Source organism: Polistes fuscatus, unplaced genomic scaffold, assembly GCF_010416935.1.
Source record: "Polistes fuscatus isolate 324 unplaced genomic scaffold, CU_Pfus_HIC Scaffold16, whole genome shotgun sequence".
NCBI lineage: Eukaryota > Metazoa > Arthropoda > Insecta > Hymenoptera > Vespidae > Polistes > Polistes fuscatus.
Genome location: NW_025113064.1, coordinates 4,124,478 through 4,144,006, shown reverse-complemented (window position 1 = coordinate 4,144,006; position 19,529 = coordinate 4,124,478). Strand labels below are relative to the sequence as shown.

The 19,529-nt window shown below is 38.1% G+C and overlaps 1 protein-coding gene and 1 long non-coding RNA gene across 2 annotated transcripts; one reads left to right on the top strand and one right to left on the bottom strand.

Annotated features, from left to right (window-relative positions):
• Positions 1–3,055: 3,055 nt before the first annotated feature.
• On the bottom strand, positions 3,056–3,350 carry LOC122514826. The gene is made up of 2 exons (XR_006303125.1): positions 3,246–3,350; positions 3,056–3,115 (listed from the first exon to the last, which is right to left on the bottom strand). It is a non-coding gene; the product is annotated as an uncharacterized LOC122514826 (long non-coding RNA).
• Positions 3,351–11,312: 7,962 nt separating this feature from the next.
• LOC122514997 lies at positions 11,313–18,199 on the top strand. Its single transcript, XM_043632133.1, has 2 exons — positions 11,313–11,449; positions 17,295–18,199. The coding sequence occupies exon 2, from the start codon at positions 17,300–17,302 to the stop codon at positions 18,197–18,199; it is 900 nt and encodes a 299-aa protein (XP_043488068.1). The 5' UTR covers positions 11,313–11,449; positions 17,295–17,299.
• The last annotated feature ends 1,330 nt before the right edge of the window (positions 18,200–19,529 follow it).

Here is a 19,529-nt window from a genome sequence, read left to right as displayed (position 1 = left end):
GCCATCGTTGAGCAACTCCGAGGTTTGTTTCTTTACTTCTTCCTTATGTATTGGCGGAAATCTATATTGTCTGGTGTGCACCGGAATGTCATCGGTAGTAATTATTCGATGTTGTAAAAGGTTGGTGCAACCAAGCGGTTCGCCAGGAAGATGAAAAATATCTGCGTTTTTGTCTAATAATTTGGAAACAGATTCTGCCTCTTCTGTATTTAGGTGATCAAGGCGAAGGAGTGCTCTAACAGAGTCTGGTCTGGAGAAGGTTGGAGTTTTAGGAGATTCTTGAATTTTACTTGTTTCAGTTGGATCAGCGCAAGGTGATTCGGATATATTATAAAGGGTGTGCAAGCATTCGTTTAAGTTATCAACTTCGGATGTGGATTTATAGGAATCACATGGTAAATTTGGAAGAGTTCCTATACTATATGCCAAGAGTTCCAATTTTGGAGTTTGTAGTGAAACAAATCTCGAAGTTGTATTGATGAGTCTGAAATAGGCTTTTCCATCTATGTTTTCTACCAGTGCTTCGCCGGCATAAATTCCCTTTGGAAGCTGTATTCGCGGAATATAACCATCTTTAACATCGGCGTTTATAACGTGGCAGAAAATTACCCTTGAAGTTCTATGTGGTATGCTAACCTTGTCGCCGACCGTAAATGGAATTTTTTTATTCTTTACTATAAGCACTTCCTTGATATAGTCGACATTTGTCGGAATGGAACGAAGGAACTCGTTGCCTAATATTCCATCTGTAGAAATAGGGAAGTTATGTCTATTACGTGAAATGTGGTCTTCTCTCCGAAAATAACGAGTTCGACAGTACCTAACGTTTTTGTGTGTCGAGAGAGATACCAGTCAGTTGAACTATTCTTTTTGTGTTTATAATTGTCTTTTTATTAAATTTTTTATTTAATTAAGTTAATATCTGCGCCTGTGTCTATCATAAGTGTCACTGCTTCTCTCAACCGTGGAGAAGTCGCGGTGACACATGGAGCCGTCCAAATATTATTTCGTCTTATGTGTTTGATTTCGACGGGCCCGCTTTCGGACTTGGGCTTCGTGGACGCTCCTTGGGAGTGGGGAGCGACGCGCGTCTTCGTCCGCGCCCCTTTTCAAGTTTCCCGAATTGAGATTCTCGATTTTATATTTAAGTTTTCTACACTCGAGAATTTGGTGCCCAAAGTTTTTACAATACTGGCATTTCTTTAATGGGGTCTTTTTCTTGGAAGGAGACCTAAATTTAGTAGGGGATCCAGGCTTACTAGGAGGTTTTTGCTCGGAATTGGAAGGGAAAGGATACCCATTCTTTTGCCAACAATTGCTTTCCAAATGCCCATCTCTTTTACAATAATTACAGTTAATAGTACTGTTAATTAGTCTGACGTTCGCGACGCGATTTTATTTATCGAAATACCTAACTTATCGTCTTCCTCTTTGATCTGTTTGTCTATTTTAAGGAGGCAGATTAAGACTTCGTCAAAGTTATTATATCTTTCAAATCTTAATTCTGTTTTATAGTCCCGAGGCAGACCCCTAATGAATGCGTCTAATCCTTCTTTCTCGATTGCTATTTCCATCCGTGTTCTAAACGCCCTGATCTCTAAACCGTCGTGACTCTTTCGCCGCTTCGTCTAGAACCGACTGGGTGAGTTCTCTTACTCGTCCAAAATAATCGAGCGCGTGTTCGCAGCCGGTCTCATAAATTCCGTAGAGAGATTTCCCCTATAATAACTTGATCCGCGGGAAGGCAGAAATGCGTCTTTTAGTCTATCAATAAGGTGTTCTACTCTATCGACCAAGGCCTTCCGTTACTAGGTATGCATGACCATTAAGTCTTGAAAGGAGTAGTCTAGTGAGAGACGCTTCTACTTCGGGTGAATAACCTGCTGGTAATGAATCAAGCGCGCGCCGACACGCTACAAAACTGCGTTACGGTGATGTTGTATCCGTCGTACTTTGGGACATTTTCTATATATTCCCGTAATTTTAAAGGAATTTGACAAATGGGAAGGGGGGAGCAAAAGGAGCTATTCTTTTCATATTTCTAATTTCATGCCTTAAATCCTCGATCTCTCTTCTTAATTCGCCTTCACTATCAAGTCGGTGTTAGCGTTCTCCGTCTTGGAACTGGAGCTGGAGAATTTGGACGTGGAGAAACTAAACGTGGAGAACCAGGGGTAAAGTTAAAGGGACGAAGGGGTCACCGGAGATCAGAACGTTCGAAACCACGAAAACCTGGCATATTATCGCCTAAGGATCTTCTGATCTCTTCTTCCTTTAACGCGAGTCTCCTCTCTCTAAGTTCTAGTTCTAATTCCCTGTTACTGGTTCTTCCTGTTTTTCTAAGTGTTTCTTCTTGTGTTTTACTGAGTAAATCCCTAATATTCATTATTCTTCCATCTTTTTACGCATAGCGGAATCCATCTCGCCGAGAACGATGGGGTATCCGGTCTACTTTTTCTTTGCGCTTGAGACATTTTGAATTTTATAAAAAAAGTTACGGTTTCTAAAAAAAAAAAAAAAAAAAAAAATTTGACATTATTAAATCTCCTATCAGGCAACCGAGGAATCCATCTCGCCAAGAACGAGGGGGTATCCGGTCTACTTTTTCTTTGCTCTTGAGACATTTTGAATTTTATAAATAAAAGTTACGGTTTCTTAAAAAAAAAATGAGAAAAAAAAATTGACAAGTTAAATCTCCTATCAGGCAACCGAATTTATTTGCGATCTATCTATTAGCTATCCACCGCTGCCACCAGTTTTTGCTTCCTGTGACGTCCCAGATGGGGTTGTCAAAAAGGAGTAAGAAAAAATTTTTAATTTTCCTTTTTCCCGGTCAATCTTTTCCAGAATACTCGGTTAGGAAGAGTGCCTGTTTTGAGTCAATCCGTGGAGCCGGACTTTACTCGGGATCTGGGCAAAAGGATCTTTTATCCCAAAATAAGTAAAATCTTTTACTTACCTTGGGGCTGCTGCTCGATAGGTGTTGAAGATGGTTGATAGATGTGATTCCGTCAGTGATTTGGATTGACTTCCCTGATAATAATTGAGGATTTTGGCCAACAGGATTTTAATTCCAATTCACAATACACGATATTAGGTAAAAACAAAATATATTCTAAATAACAGTTGATATTAAAAATTATACACTGAGTTTACACAACTTATGTTCGCAATATTAGAAAGAAAACGACGTGTCACAGAGCAAACGTAACTTAACGCAGTATATTAAAGATGCGAGAACGTACCCTTATATAATAGTTGTACAAAAATATTCAAGATTTATATCTTAAAAGTAGAGTTGATGTTTTATAAGTATAAGGTTTGTCGATAGACTAAAGAAAAAGAAACTATAAAAAAAGAAATTATATCGAGTATGAACTATAAATGAGCAAGTAACTATATAAATGAACCATAAATGAGCAAGAAACTATAATAAATGAACCATGCGCTTAAATCTTTTCCCACTTTTATACTTTCTCTCCTATATTTAAATATCGTAGTTAGCTACAGATCACGTGATCGACGTGCGATCACGCGATCACGCGATCACGTGCTCCGCATGCTTGGATCACGTGATTGACGTGGCTACGTACGCAAAGGAAATGGATCACGTGATCAGAGTGTTCTCTTTTATTTTCTTATATTTGACTGAAATATATATATGTGATATATGTTACAATGAAGGTTGAGAACACTTACGCGATCCGCGCGCGATCACGTGTTCTTCATGCTTGGATCACGTGATCGACGTGTTTACGACTACGTACGCAAAAGGAATAGATCACGTGATCGGCGTGTTTAGAATAGACAAAGAAAAGGGAATGGATCACGTGATCGGAGTGTTCTCTTTAATTTCTTATATTAATCTTAAAATATATATAGATTATTAAATATTATTACAATATATAAATAGAATATAATAATATAAAAGATAATTAAATAATTAAATTAATTAATAAAATTAAAATATATATAATTTCATATAAATACATTATATTATTAATAATATATATATAATATACAAATATGTGTTACGATAAGAGTTGAGAACACTTACATATCGCGTAAAGTCGTCGTTAAGACGTTATACATGGTTGTTTACGAACGACTATTTCTAAACTCTTACTTTATAAATTTTGTTTTTATAATAATATTAGCATATATATACAATACTAAATTATATATATATAATATATATATATATAGATGTATATGATAATAATATTTTATTATTAATATATTATTATTCTTTCTTATATTAAAACGATGGTCTTCATGGAAATGCCTATAAAGTTAACGAATCGGGTAAACGTCGTCACTAGGACGTGAAACTGTAATTACTCCAAATATTAAAAATTTAAAAATGTATTAGTATAGCCAATTTAAAGGTCTATAATTGCCTCACAACATAATGCTAAACATAAATATTTATATACATAAGTTGTTTTAATAAAAAGACGTAATTTGTACACAAAACCTAAAAAACTAGAAAAAAACAATTTTTAAAATGTTTTAAAACAGTCATTTTAAAGCTCTTGAAATGCTCTAAACCTGAGAAAAACTTAAGTATTTAAAATATTTAGTGTATCTAAAAACAAGGTAGGCAGATGTACACAAAAACTCATAACTCGAAAACTAACAGATTCTAAAATGTTTTAAAACAGTCTTTTTAAGCTCTTGAAAAGCTCTAAAACATGATGAAAAACTTATGTATTTAAATACATAGAGTTTCTAAAAACTAATAAGGCAGCTTCAATCATATACTGTAATTACTAAATATCTTAAAATTAAAATGTATTATTATAGTTATTTTAAAGATACATAAGTGCCCAACAACATGATGCTAAATATAAGTATTTATATAGATAAGTTGTAAAATAAAAAGATGAAATTTGTAAACATAACCTACAATAACTCGAAAGCTAACAAATTCTAAAATGTTTCCAAAAAGTTATTTTAAAGCTGTTCAAATGCTCTAAAACCTGATAAAAAACTTATGTATTTAAAATACATAGAGTTTCTAAAAACTAGGAAGGCATCTTCAATTATATAATGTAATTACTCGAAATCTTACAAATTTTAAAATGTATTAGTATAGCATACATAAAGGTCTATAAGTCCCTAACAACATGATGCTAAACATAAGTATTTAGTATACATAAGTTGTTTTAATAAATAGATGTAATTTGTACACAAAACCTAAAATAACTAGAAAAAAACAATTTCTAAAATGTTTTAAAACAGTGATTTTAAAGCTCTTGAAATGCTCTAAGACCTGAGAAAAAAACTTAAGTATTTAAAATATTTGGTGTATCTAAAAACAACGTAGGCAGATGTACATGTGACGTCCTAGAAGAGGACAGCCAAGGAGTAAGAACAATATTAGATAATTCTCCGATCTGATACTGACTTTCTTGCTGTCTTCTCGGCAAAGAGAATAAATGCCCTATTTTAGGTCAGCCTGTAGAGCCAGTACTTTACCCGGGATCTGGGCTAGAAGCGGAACTTAACTCCTCTAATGAGTAAGAGATGACAACTAACCTTGATGTTAATATTGCTCTATGATTTTACGGAATCCTCGGAGTGTGGTCCCCTGTGCTGATTTTCGGAGCTCCATAATTCCAATTGTGCTAGTGTTGAATTTTGGAGATAGGTACAAGGAATCAGGTGCAAAAGGAGCTTAGTTGTTGGTTCGAAACAATTCCAAAAATTTTAGGTAAAATAACAGTATATTCTTAAGTAAACTTTAACAATAAACAACACAAGGTAATGCACAGTATAACACACAATACGAACACAGACAATAGCAAATGTAGAACTTTTATAAACGTAAAGATTAAGAAACAATTATCAAAAAACTCGTTTACAAACGTAGCAAACTTAGTAATAGATGTCGAATTCAATAACAGATGTCGAATCTAATAGCAATTGTCAAACTACGAAACAAATATCGAACTTAGTCGACGCAAAAATAGTAGACAAAGGTTCGACGCGAAACACTCGACTTACGCTGTTAGGTCTTACTGATCGACTCACGGTAACAGATATTAAGTTGTCAAAATTACTAAGGTTCACGCAATAGACTAATTTATGAAGCGAACTAATCAAGTATTGTAGTAGACTTTTTATGTGTTTTAAGTATAATGGTTGCCGGTAGACTGACGGCGAGGAGTCCCTAAGCTCCCTAAGTCGAGTCCCGTACGGCTGAGTGAGAGGTACCCCCACTCGCGCTAGGTGCTTCCTCCACTACCGACTTTTACTAGCCCGTGGGAAAGGAATCTGCTGATCTTTTAAGTTTGCACGTGTGAATAAATATTAGTTACAATCAAGCTCTAAACTGCTGTCGTCAGCTGGGAATGGAATTTGCCTCGAAAAAATATCATTTATTATCAAGCGCTAATTTCCGGTAGCGACTAAAGTATCAGGTTACTATCAGGCAGAAATTCCCAGAACTGCTCGTGCGCCTTATACTTAAGCCAAGAGATTTCCTTTCATTGCACGTTTGCTTTATTACGACTGTGGGAATTTTATGTTCCAGCTAACATTTTACTTTATATAAATGTTATTAACAATTTGTTCTATTAATTAATAATAACTGTTTAAATTTATTCTCTATTTTATTTGTAGCAACCATTTAATTAAAGATAAATGCAAATAGCATTTGTTATATTACCCAAATTTAATAACAAGTGTCGATAATGTAGGAGCACGAAGTCGGTATTACAGACTTCCACTTATCGACAGACCTGCTTACCGACCCTATTGGTAGGTAAGGTAGGTTTTCACATGAACGACAATTGATCTGTACAATTCTAATTTCCATATGCTAACAAAAATGCAAATCGATGGTCGTTCATGAGAATACTTATTAGATTAAAGTTCAAATTATACAATATGTAGAGAAAAACATCGCGTACTAAAATATTAGAATACAAAACAATATAGATACAAATTTGTTAATGAAGAAAAAGCAAATATTACCGCTTAATATATAGAATTATGACAAAATCAGATTTACTATAAATACTTAAATTTTCGAAATTAGTTGTCACTATGACGTGACAATTTATAGTAAATCTGAATTTTGTCATAATTCTATATATTTAGCGTTAATATTTGCTTTTCTTCATTAACAAATTTGTATCTATATTGTTTTGTTTTCTTTTATTTTAGAACGCGATGTTTTTATCTACATATTGTATAATTTGCACTTTTATCTAGTAAGTACTCTCATGAACGACCATCGATATTTGCATTTTTGTTAGCATATGGAAATTAGAATGGTACAGATCAATTGTCGTTCATGTGAAAACCTACCTTACCTACCAATAGGGTCGGTAAGCAGGTCTGTCGATAAGTGGAAGTCTGTAATACCGACTTCGTGCTCCTACATTACCGACACTTGTTATTAACATTTGGTTAATATAACAATTGCTATTTGCATTTATCTTTAATTAAATTGTTGCTACAAATAACATTGTCATATATTTTGTTGTTCTTTTAATTAGGAGTAAATTTAACAGTTATTATTATTTAATAGAACAAATAGTTAATAACTTTTATATAAAGTAATAATGTTAGCTTGAACATAAAATTCCCACAGTCGTAATAAAGCACACGTGCAATGAGGGGGAATCTTTTGGCTCAGGTATAAGGCGCACGTGCAGTTCTGGGAATTTCTGCCTGATAATAACCTGATACTTTAGTCGCTACCGGGAATTAGCGCTTGATAGTAAATGATATTTTTTCGAGGCAAATTCCATTCCCAGCTGACGACAGCAGTTTAGAGCTTGATTGTAACTAATATTTATTCACACGTGCAAACTTAAAAGATCAGCAGATTCCTTTCCCACGGGTTGGTAAAAGTCGGTAGTGGAGGAAGCACCTAGCGCGAGTGGGGGTACCTCCCACTCGGCCGTACGGGACTCGACGTGGGGAGCATAGAGACTCCTCGCCGTCAGTCTACCGGCAACCATTATACTTAAAACACATAAAAAGTCTACTACAATACTTGATTACCTGTTCTCGTATAGTTGTTTGGTTGGTAAGTTCCATAGTGACTCGATGTTATTTTCGATTCTTGCGTTGCTCGTGCAAGATTCCTTTGGGGTTTAAACTTCATTCTTATTTTTGCTAATAGCAGGCTATGATCGCTTCCTACATTCGCGGAGTTTAATGTCCTAACATCTAGTATTTGGTTTGGTTGGACGTATCTGTTAGTAACAATGTAATCAATTGTAGACCTGAAGCCTCTGGTGTTGCTGTATGTAAATTTATATTGTTCCTTGATTGTAAAATGTGTTATTAATCCTTAGCTCGTTAATGTGCATAGCTGTGTCATTAGCTCTCCATTGTCATTTAACACGTTTTCGTTGAACCTTTGTTTTATTCCAGGTATTATTTCATTTCCGATGCGAGCGTTGAAATCTCCAAGGATTATCATTTTTTTGTTACTTGGTAATGATCCGACTAAATTTTGTAGTTGGTCGTAGAAGGCTTCTCTTTCTTCTTTTGGTTTGTTATCTTCAGGTGCATATATTGACACTACGTTTAGTTTTTGGCTTTCCGCCTCCATTTTTATTAACAAGATTCGCGAGGATATGTACATGCATTCTTTTATGTTGTTTTTATACTTTTTTGATATTGCGATGGCTACCCCTTCTTTTGCCCTGGTTTGTTTTTCGACTCCACTATATCACCAGGTAGTCGTCATATTGTATTTGCCCTTTGCCTTTCTTTTTTGTTTCTTGTAAGGCGCAAATATCAATATTGTTGTCTTTAGTTCCTTCAGGGTCTCCTGGTCTTTGTTGTTCAATGATTTTATATTCCAGGTAGCCAAGCGCAATATATGTTTTTTCTTCCATTCTTTGTTCCTTTTTCTTGCATGGGTCGTCATCGTTGAGTCCGTCCTTATCCGAGGCATAATTTTGTCCTTTTGAGCAAATTCCTTTTTTTTACGTTGGGTAGGGAGCTAGCCTGACCCAACAACCTTCCTCCTTTTCCCGGGCTTAGGACCGGCAACATGATCATGCAGGCGGAGTTGATGATCAAGACTCCTTGGTTCCGCCCAGAGATTAAGGAAATATGCAAAAAAAAGAAAATGGCATACCTTAACTATAGGACATTACGAACACCTGAATCATACGAAATGTATAGACGAATCCGGAATCAAGCAGCGACATTAGTAAGGCAAACAAAACAACATCATTGGGAGATTTTTTCGAAGAGAATGGAGAGTGACTTCTATGGACTACAAAAACAAATCTGGCGATTTATTAGAAATCAAAGAAAGGAGGTCAACGAAATGATCGAAACAAATCAGATCACAAGAGAAACCTGGATTAGTTACTTAACAGAACTCTATAAATCAGAAGAACCTCAAGTGGAACTAAATACGCCAGAAATAGTAACTAAAAACGACATACAAATTGTCCAGTGATGTAGAAACAGCTATTCGAAAACTAAAGAATAGGAAGAGCTCAGGGCAAGATGGCATCCCAAACGAATTACTAAAATATGGTGGCCAACGTCTCACACAACAGTTAACATTCTTAATCCAAAAAATACTATGCCAACACAAAATACCTGATGAATGGCGAACCAGCACAACTATAGTTATGTTTAAAAAAGGAGACAAAAAACTACCTACAAATTACAGGGGAATAAATCTTTTAAATACTTCATTGAAACTAACAACAAAGTCATAACGAATAAAATTAACAGCTTAACGAATCTAGAAGACGAACAGCAGGGATTCAGATCAGGTAGATCATGCACAGACGCGGTTTTCATCATAAGACAGATAACAGAAAAATCAATTGAATACAACAGACCAGCATATATGTGTTTCATTGATCTGGAAAAAGCATTTGACCGGGTGCAATTAAAGGATGTTATTCACCTCCTTTATAACCGACAAATTCCGAATAATCTTATTAAGACCATAGAGAACATCTATAGAAACAACAAGATCCAAGCAAGGATAAATGGTGCCTTGACTGAACCGATTGATGCAGGTCGTGGTATCCGACAAGGGGATTCCCTAAGTCCCCTGCTTTTTAACATCATCATGGACGAAATAATAAGAAACGTAAGACTGCTAAAAGGATATAAATGGGCAGCGAAGAAATAACCATCCTATGCTATGCTGATGACGCTGTATTAGTGGCCGAAAATGAGGATGATCTACAACGTTTACTACACCGATTTAACTGCATAGCCAAATCATTCAACATGAAAATATCGGCCCAGAAAACAAAATGCATGACAACATCAAAGACACCGTTAAGATGCAAACTGGAAATTGAAGGGAAGGTTATTCAGCAGGAAATGAGATTTAAATACCTAGGAATAGAAATCTCAGGATATGGTGATGTCGAAGCAGAGGTAAGAGAACAGACAACGAAGGCATCCAGAATAGCGGGTTGTTTGAATGACACAATATGGCGAAACAAAAACATTGACATAGAGACCAAAGCAAGAATTTACAAGGCATTGGTAAGACCTATTATGTCATATACCGCAGAAACTCGACCAGACACGGCGAAAACGAAACAGTTACTAGAGACAACCGAAATGAGAGTGCTTCGCAGAATAGTCGGAAAAACACTGCTGGATCGAGAGAGAAGCGAAGATATAAGAAGAACATGCAAAGTGGAAAATATCAATGAATGGATACTAAAAAGGAAAAAAGAATGGAACGAGCACATCAGTAGAATGGACAACAGAAGAATTGTCAGAATTGCACGGGATAAGTCACCGGCAGGCCGCAGAAGCACGGGACGCCCACGAAAACGATGGTGCGACAATTTAACAGTGCAATAGGCAGAAAAACGTCGTTAAAGAACAGGCAATTTGCCTAAACTAAAGAAAGAAGAAGAAGAATACTTGATTAGTTCGCTTCATAAATTAGTCTATTGCGTGAACCTTAGTAATTTTGACAATTTAATATCTGTTACCGTGAGTCGATCAGTAAGACCTAACACCGTAAGTCGAATGTTTCGCGTCGAACCTTTGTCTACTATTTTTGCGTCGACTAAGTTCGATATTTGTTTCGTAGTTGACAATTGCTATTAGATTCGACATCTGGTATTGAATTCGACATCTATTACTAAGTTTGCTACGTTTGTAAACGAGTTTTTCGATAATGTTTTTTAATCTTTACATTTATAAAAGTTCTACATTTGCTATTGTCTGTGTTCGTATTGTGAGTTATACTGTGCATAACCCTGTGTTGTTTATTGTTAAAGTTACTTAAGAATATACTGTTATTTTACTAAAATTTTTGGATTGTTTCGAACTAACAACTAAGCTCCTTTTGCACCTGATTCCTTGTACCTATCTTCAAAATTCAACACTAGCACAATTGGAATTAAGGAGCTCCGGAAATCAGCACAGGGGACCACACTCCGAGGATTCCGTAAAATCATAGAGCAATATTAACATCAAGGTAAGTTGTCATCTCTTACTCATTAAAGGGGTTAAGTTCCGCTTCTAGCCCAGATCCCGGGTAAAGTACTGGCTCTACAGGCTGACCCAAAATAGGGCATTTATTCTCTTTGCCGAGAAGACAGCAAGAAAGTCGGTATCGGATCGGAGAATTATCTAAAATTGTTCTTGCTCCTTGGCAGTCCTCTTCTAGGACGTCACAGGAAGGCAAAAACTGGTGGCAGCGGTGGGATAGAAAAAGGGAAGTGAGAGTCTTAACCTAATTTAGCTCGAATCTTCAGTGTGGGATCATTGCTATAATTCACATATAAAAAGAAAATATTTCATAGTAGTTAAAATGGCAACAGACCGTACACGCGTTAGAACAGATTCTCCCATCTCTGACGGGGCGATGGTGGATTCAATGACGAATTAGCGGAAAAAGAATTATTAATAAGAAAAAGAATGGAAGAAATCATTTTGTTCCAAGAACAGTTAAATAATTTGCAGTTGGAAAGTTATAAAAGACAGGAGGAACTAGACAGGAGAGAGAGCGAGATTGAAATCAAAGAAAAGAGTTAGCACATAGAGAGCGTAAACTAGAATTAAGGGAAGAAGAAATTCGTAGGTCTATGGGCGAAGATTTTGGCGGCTTTCGAGGATTTGAACGATCGCGAACTCCGGTAGCTCATTTATCACCATATCAAGAACGCCAAATTTGTCGCCATCCAGTTCTCCACGGCCTGTTCCACCGCGTCAAACTATCGTTACTCCTTTGCCAAATAGTAACGATTTGAAAACAGAAAATGAGCGACTAAAGCGTGAATTAGATTTATTGAGGGGAGTAGTTGCTGCATCTCGTCCGCCCTCTCCTCTTCCGCGTAAACGAATGCTTCGGTTAAATTGCGTGAAATTGTGGAAGCGGTACCGAGGTTCGATGGTCACAACATCTCGGTTACTCAGTTTGCGAGAGCTTGTAAAAGAGCTCTTGATTCTTTGCCCGCTTGTTATTCTGCCGAAACAGAAACTTCACTAACCAGGCTGCTTATCTCAAAATTAAACGGACACGCATACGTTGTTGTAGAGGATCTGAAAATAACTAAAGTAGAGCAATTAATAGATCGGCTGAAGGATGCTTTCTTGCCAGCACACGGGACGAATTACTATCGCGGACAACTAGCAACCGAGTTTAAAAAGCCAAAGGAGCACGTTCTTGATTACTTTAGTCGCGTCCGTAGTCTAACTCAGTCAATAATTGATGAGGAATCGAAGCAGGTTGGGCGTTTAGAACGATCTGTTGAGCGCAAAATAGAAGAGGAAGGCCTTGACGCCTTCTTCGCGGTCTTCCGTCAGATTACCGAACTGCATTGCGATTCGAACGGTATACCGATTTTAGTTCAGCCTTAATTTGTTTGCTGCGAATTGACAAACAAATTCAAGAGGACGCAAAAAGAACGGCTTCTCCTACTTATAGGAGCCGTGTCGCGAATATCAGACAAATAAGGAAATAATAGTCTGTAATCACTGCAAAAAGCAGGGTCATAAGGAACAATTGCTGGCTAAAAAGAAAGTCAGAAAGGGTTCACCAAGTCCATCAAATTCATCTAATAAATCGGTTAAACGAAGAGAAGGTCATTGTAATTATTGCAAAAAATTAGGCCATTGGAAATACGAGTGTCGATCACTAAAATATAATAATGTAAACGAAATAATCAGAACCAGGGAAACGACGGGATGGGTCCGGCGGCGGACGCACGCCGTTCCCCCTCTCCCAAACCGCGTCCAAGATCTCCGCAACCAAACCGGAACAGTCGCAATCAGGCAAATAGTACGAACCGGTTAATAGGGCTCCATGTGTCACTGGTACCTCTCAAGAACTGACTGGCACCGTGACATTGATGATCGACACGGCGCGGAAATCAATTTGATAAAATCTAACGTATTACGTAAATCGACGGAAACAGACGCTACAGAGACAGTACAGTTAACGGGTATCTCCCAAGACAGACATAGCACGCTTGGCACTGCCAAGGTTCGCATATTTGGGGAGGACGTTAAATTCCACTTAGTAGAAGAAAATTTCCCTATTCAATCGAATGGTATTTTGGGAACCGAGTTCCTACAATCAAAGTCTGCTACCATTGATTATACTAGTGGATGTCTCAAATTTCGCGAAAAGGTAATTCCGTTTGTCGCAGACGGGAGTATTTGCATTCCTTCGAGAATGTCTCAAATTTGCTACTGCTACGTCGCGAACACTGAAGTAAAAAAGGGATATATCCCTCAGTTACAGCTCCCACCTGGAGTCTATGCAGGTGAAGCTTTAGTTAAAAACGAAAACGGGAAAGCATATTTTAAGGTTATAAACACGACTTCGAAACCTGTCTCTTTAGCAATTCAGAGATTGGAATTATTTGATTATAGTCTAGGTACTCTTCCGAATTCTGCACCAAATAACTCCGATCCTTTGTCCGAAATCTGCGATCCCGATCAATCCGAATATTTGCATTATGTACATACCATTTTTGCATCCACCTCCGCTAATGAAACTCCGAAGAGGGGTGATCCGAAATCTGAATCAACCTTACCACCCTCTCGAGTAGAATCCGTAAAATCCTCCTCCGTCTCGAACATTTGAATACGGAAGAGGCTGAATCTGTTTCAAAATTAATTGCAGCAAACGCTGATATCTTCCATTTGCCAGGCGAACCGCTTGGATGCACCGATATTTTGCAACATAAGATCATTACTAGTGACAATGTTCCGGTGTACACAAAACAATATAGATTCCCTCCGGTTCACAAGGAAGAAGTTAGGAAACAGACATCTGAATTGCTGAAAGACGGAATAATTAGGCCATCTCTCTCACCGTACAATTCTCCAATATGGATTGTACCTAAAAAGGCGGATTCCAAAGGAAATCCCAAATGGCGGATGGTGATCGATTATCGGAATTTAAATGAAAAAACAGTAGGAGACGCTTATCCTATACCTAACATAACCGAAATATTAGACCAACTCGGCGCGGCAAGATATTTTTCGACATTTGATTTGAAATCCGGATTTCACCAAATTAAAATGCATCCGGATGACCGAGAAAAGACAGCGTTCTCGACCCCGTACGGTCATTTTGAATTTAGTAGAATGCCATTCGGCTTAAAAAACGCTCCAGCAACTTTTCAACGGTTGATGGATCATGTCTTGACCGGTTTACAGGGCGAGGAAATGTTTGTTTACTTGGATGATGTCGTTCTTTACGCAAGGTCACTTAGCGAGCATGAAGCAAAATTTGATAAGCTCGCGCAAAGACTCCGTAAGGCCAATTTGAGGTTACAACCCGATAAATGTGAATTTTTAAGGCGGGAGGTAATCTATTTGGGACACATCATCGGGGAGAACGGTGTTAAACCTGATCCAAAAAAATTAGACGCTGTCAGAGAATTTCCGCGACCGAAAAATGCTAAATCTGTTCGACAATTTTTGGGACTTGCCGGATATTATAGAAGGTTTATTCCTGCCTTTTCTAAGGTTGCTAAACCATTGACAGATTTATTAAAAAAGGATGTTTTATTTCGCTGGGAAAGTACCCAAGAAAATGCATTTTGCTCGTTAAGGGACTCATTGTGCAAGGAACCGATACTACAGTTTCCAAATTTTAACTTGCCCTTTAACGTAACAACAGATGCATCCGGCTATGCAATTGGTGCCGTCTTGAGTCAAGGTCCTGTCGGGAAGGATCTGCCTGTCTCATACTGCTCGCGAATTTTGAATAAAGCAGAAATAAACTACTCTACAATTGAAAGAGAACTTCTGGCAGTAGTATATGCGACAAATTATTTTAGGCCTTATTTATACGGGCGAGAGTTTACTCTGATAACTGATCACAAACCGCTAGTTTGGCTCAAGTCAATTAAAGATCCGACTTCGAGACTCGTAAAATGGAGTTTGAAGTTAGCTGACTATTCGTTCAAAATTGTGTATAAGCCCGGAATTGCTAATGCTAACGCAGATGCCTTATCCCGAAATCCAGTGGAGACGAGGAGCGTACTCCCTGTATATGCGGACGATTCGGACGACAGCCCTATTAGGTTCAATGTCAGACGCGCATTAACAGAAAACGAAGACTATGACCTCGACGAAACAGCTGACGGGACAGACGATCTCGACGTGACGTTACCCTCGACAGCTGACGCTAAGATAACAGAAACAGACAATGAATACTCTGACGTCGAGAGTGCCAGTGACTCAGCTGACTACGATAAATTGTTTTCTCCGTACACACCGACGAGAGTAGATATGCGTTCAAGAATGATAACGGAAAATATATTCGAGACAAGGGACTCTCTGCATTTAAGGCGAGATAACTTGATAGTATTTACGGATCTTAGCGGTACACCTTGTGACGATGGCGCCAAACTTTTGGATAAAGCCAAACGGCTCCCGAAATCAGAACATTTAGTGTTAGCTCGAGCTAGGGTAACTAACATCGGAAAATATAAACTAGTAATAATACCTATAAAGGAACAAGCTGAGAACTCTACAAAATTCGAAACTCTGGTAGAAGCAATTGGCGCTTTACTTTCTGTTACCCGCGAATTGGGACTTAAATCTGTAAGTATTTCTAAGACAAATAATATCGATGGCATCCCATGGTCGCACGTCCAAAGGAAACTTCAAAATACTTTTGAATCTGAAATTTGCAAAATAGTAATTTGTCTTAATGAAATTCTAATCCCAGAACAGGAAAAGCGTATGACATTCTTGCAGAATGCCACTCTTCGGCTATCGGTGGACATAAGGGTGTAACAAAAACTTATAACAGAATTAGGCAGAAGTATCATTGGCCCAATATGAAAAAAGACATACAAGAATACATTAGAAATTGCGAAGGATGTCAATTAAAGAAATTAGTTAGAATAAAGTCTAGGCCAATGATACTAACCGATACGCCAGGAGCGGCATTCGACAAAATTGCCATGGACATTGTTGGACCACTTCCGGAAACAAAAAAGGGCAATAAATATATTCTCACTATACAGGATTCACTAACAAAATTTTTCGTTGCAGTAGCTCTGAAGACAGCTACATCAGTTGATATTGCGGAAGGCATGGTCCATAATTTTTGTAATATATTCGGAGCGCCACGCTCAATTCTGACTGATCAAGGGAAAAATTTCACAGGCTCCTTACTAAGGGCAATTGCTAAACAGTACCGTTGTAAGCAAATAAAAACCACAGCATTTCACCCACAGTCAAATGGGTCACTTGAGCGTTCGCACATTGTATTAATAGAATACTTAAAACAATTTATTAGTAAGAAGAGCGAGTGGGATAATTGGCTCACTCATGCTATGTTCGCATACAATACTAGCACACATGAGGGAACTAGGTTCACACCTCATGAATTGGTATTCGGAAGACAAGCGAATGCTCCCTCGGGAGAGGTGCTTACGAACGTTGCCCTAGAGAATACCTATTTAGAATACTATTTAGATTTAGTTCATAAAATTAGGTCAGCTCAGAAAATAGCAAGAAGGAACCTGGTGGGCGCAAAAATAAAATCCAAATTTTATTATGATCAAAATTCTCGCGGCCAAAAACTTGAGGTCGGAAATAACGTCTATTTGTTGAAACAACCAACTTCTAAGTTTGGAGACCAGTACACTGGCCCCCACCAGATTCTAGAGATTCTACGTAATAATAACATAAAAATTAGTTATAAAAATGGAAGTAGGATTGTCCATCGAGACAAAGTTAAATTAACTAGAAATAAAAATTAGGACAATTCTTGCATAATTATCACATATATAACCTTTGTATGAATCTATTATAAGAAATTTTTGTAAAGACCTGTACATCTGCAACAGAAAGGATGCATTCCGAACTTTGCTGCATCATCATCGGTTACGTCACCATAGCTTCCGCATTGTTGGGTTACGATTGCGGCGGGACAGCTGCGAATATAACATCTGTGTCACTGCTGGAGACGGGGGACTGCAATCTCCCCACCACAACACCCAATAAGACGAAGACGTACATACAGCTGTTGCAGCTGACTGACTACGATACAACACCGGTATACCAGTGTCGGATTGAAGTTGACCGTGTCATTTATTACTGCGGCATGAGCTCGCATATATCAGCTGTTCATAACGGGCGCCGCGTATATCTGATGGACGTGTCTGCCGACGTTTGCAAATCGATTATTAATACCGGTACACTTTCTTTAAATTCGTTCACTCAATTGACTGGACTTCGAGTAAATACGACCGATTTTCGGAGTGTTACATTAGCAGGCTCCATAGCCACCGACGGTAAGTGCCTCGGCACACAATACGCAGATACCGACGGAACATGGGACGGTGTAGTAGTGCAAAGTGTAGTACGAACAAATATAAGAACATATACGGGAACAGTGAGAGTGAAGGATAATGTGATCTCACTACGGGGAAATGTGCGGTGCACCTTTTCGGAAGGAACATGCCTCACGGACGAAAACGGGAGTGCATTTTGGACAATAATTCCTAAATCGGCGTGCAACTTCGAACAATACACAGCTTTATACGAAGGCACAGCAACAAAAATAGTTTCGCCTGTTACCATTTCACTACTGTCAACAATGTATACGGTGACAGAGGGGGATACGACTTTCGCATTAATGGGCAAGGAAGAACACCATCTCTGTGGGTATAGTTTGATCACGACAGAACATCCGAAGCTGTTCATTTTAGAAACACAGCGGGGAAGAACGTTCACATCAAAGCGAAAATAACACCTAACAATATGGATTTGTTCGCCTACGTGAACTCGAAATTTGTGTATGTTGAAAGGCATCATCGTGACCAGTTGGAAGCTCTATACCACAGTGTACTACAACAAAGATGTAATCTGGAACAGCAAGTAATCAGAAATGCGTTAGCCTTGGCCGCGATCCTTCCTGATGTCTTTGCGTATACAGTAATGAAAAAACCAGGATACATGGCAGTGATAGGCGGTGAAGTTGCACATATTATCAAATGCACACCGGTTCCTGTAAAGGTTAGACACGCGGGAGAATGTTATCGTGAACTCCCAGTGACATATCAAAACACCAGCATGTTCCTTAAACCAAAATCCAGAATTTTGGTAAGTAAGGGCACCGAAGAATCCTGCAGCGCACTACTACCACAAGAATATCTGGTTGAAGGTGTTTGGTACCAGTTGCTGCCAAAGCCAACTTACGTAAAGGATCCGCAAATTTTGGAACCAGACACGGAAGTGTTGTGGAAATATACCGACGCGGGATCCTTGGCAACCAGTGGTATTTACACACAGGCGGATCTGGACAATCTTAGGGACCACGTAATGTTCCCTATAGAACAGCCCTCTATACTGAACAATATTGCCAGGGGGGCAACCGGTCAAAAAGTGCAAACAGAAACATTAAATTTTATGAACTTTGTGAGTAAGAACGAATTTAACAAATTTGCGGAAAGTGTTACCTCGAAAGTGTGGAACGGACTTTTGAAATTCGGGTCAGTCAGTGCGGCAATACTAGGAGTAATATTTATATTTAAAATAATAAAATTGGTCGTTGATTCCATCTTGCGTGGTTACGCCCTACACACGGTATATGGGTGGAGCATCCATCTATTGGGCGCTATTTGGGGCTCAATAACGGGCCTACTTCTCCAGTTAAAGAACAGTAAGGATCGCCGGGCTGCATCAACCGAAACCGAACTCCGTGAAATCACCACGGAGCAGTCCGAAACAGTAAACAGTTTAGCCGATAGCAATCAACCAACTACGGCTACAAGCAGCTCGCAAACCGAGGAATCACCCGGTAAGTAATTGCGGTTTTATGCGGACGACGAAATTCTTCAGAAATTTCGCTCTTTACGAAGCAGTAGAAAATGAATTCCTACGTGCTTCTCTTAAAGGGGGGAGGTGTCACGTCATAGTGACAACTAATTTCGAAAATTCAAGTATTTATAGTAAATCTGAATTTTGTCATAATTCTATATTTAGCGTTAATATTTGCTTTTTCTTCATTAACAAATTTGTATCCATATTGTTTTGTATTCTAATATTTTAGTACGCGATGTTTTTCTCTACATATTGTA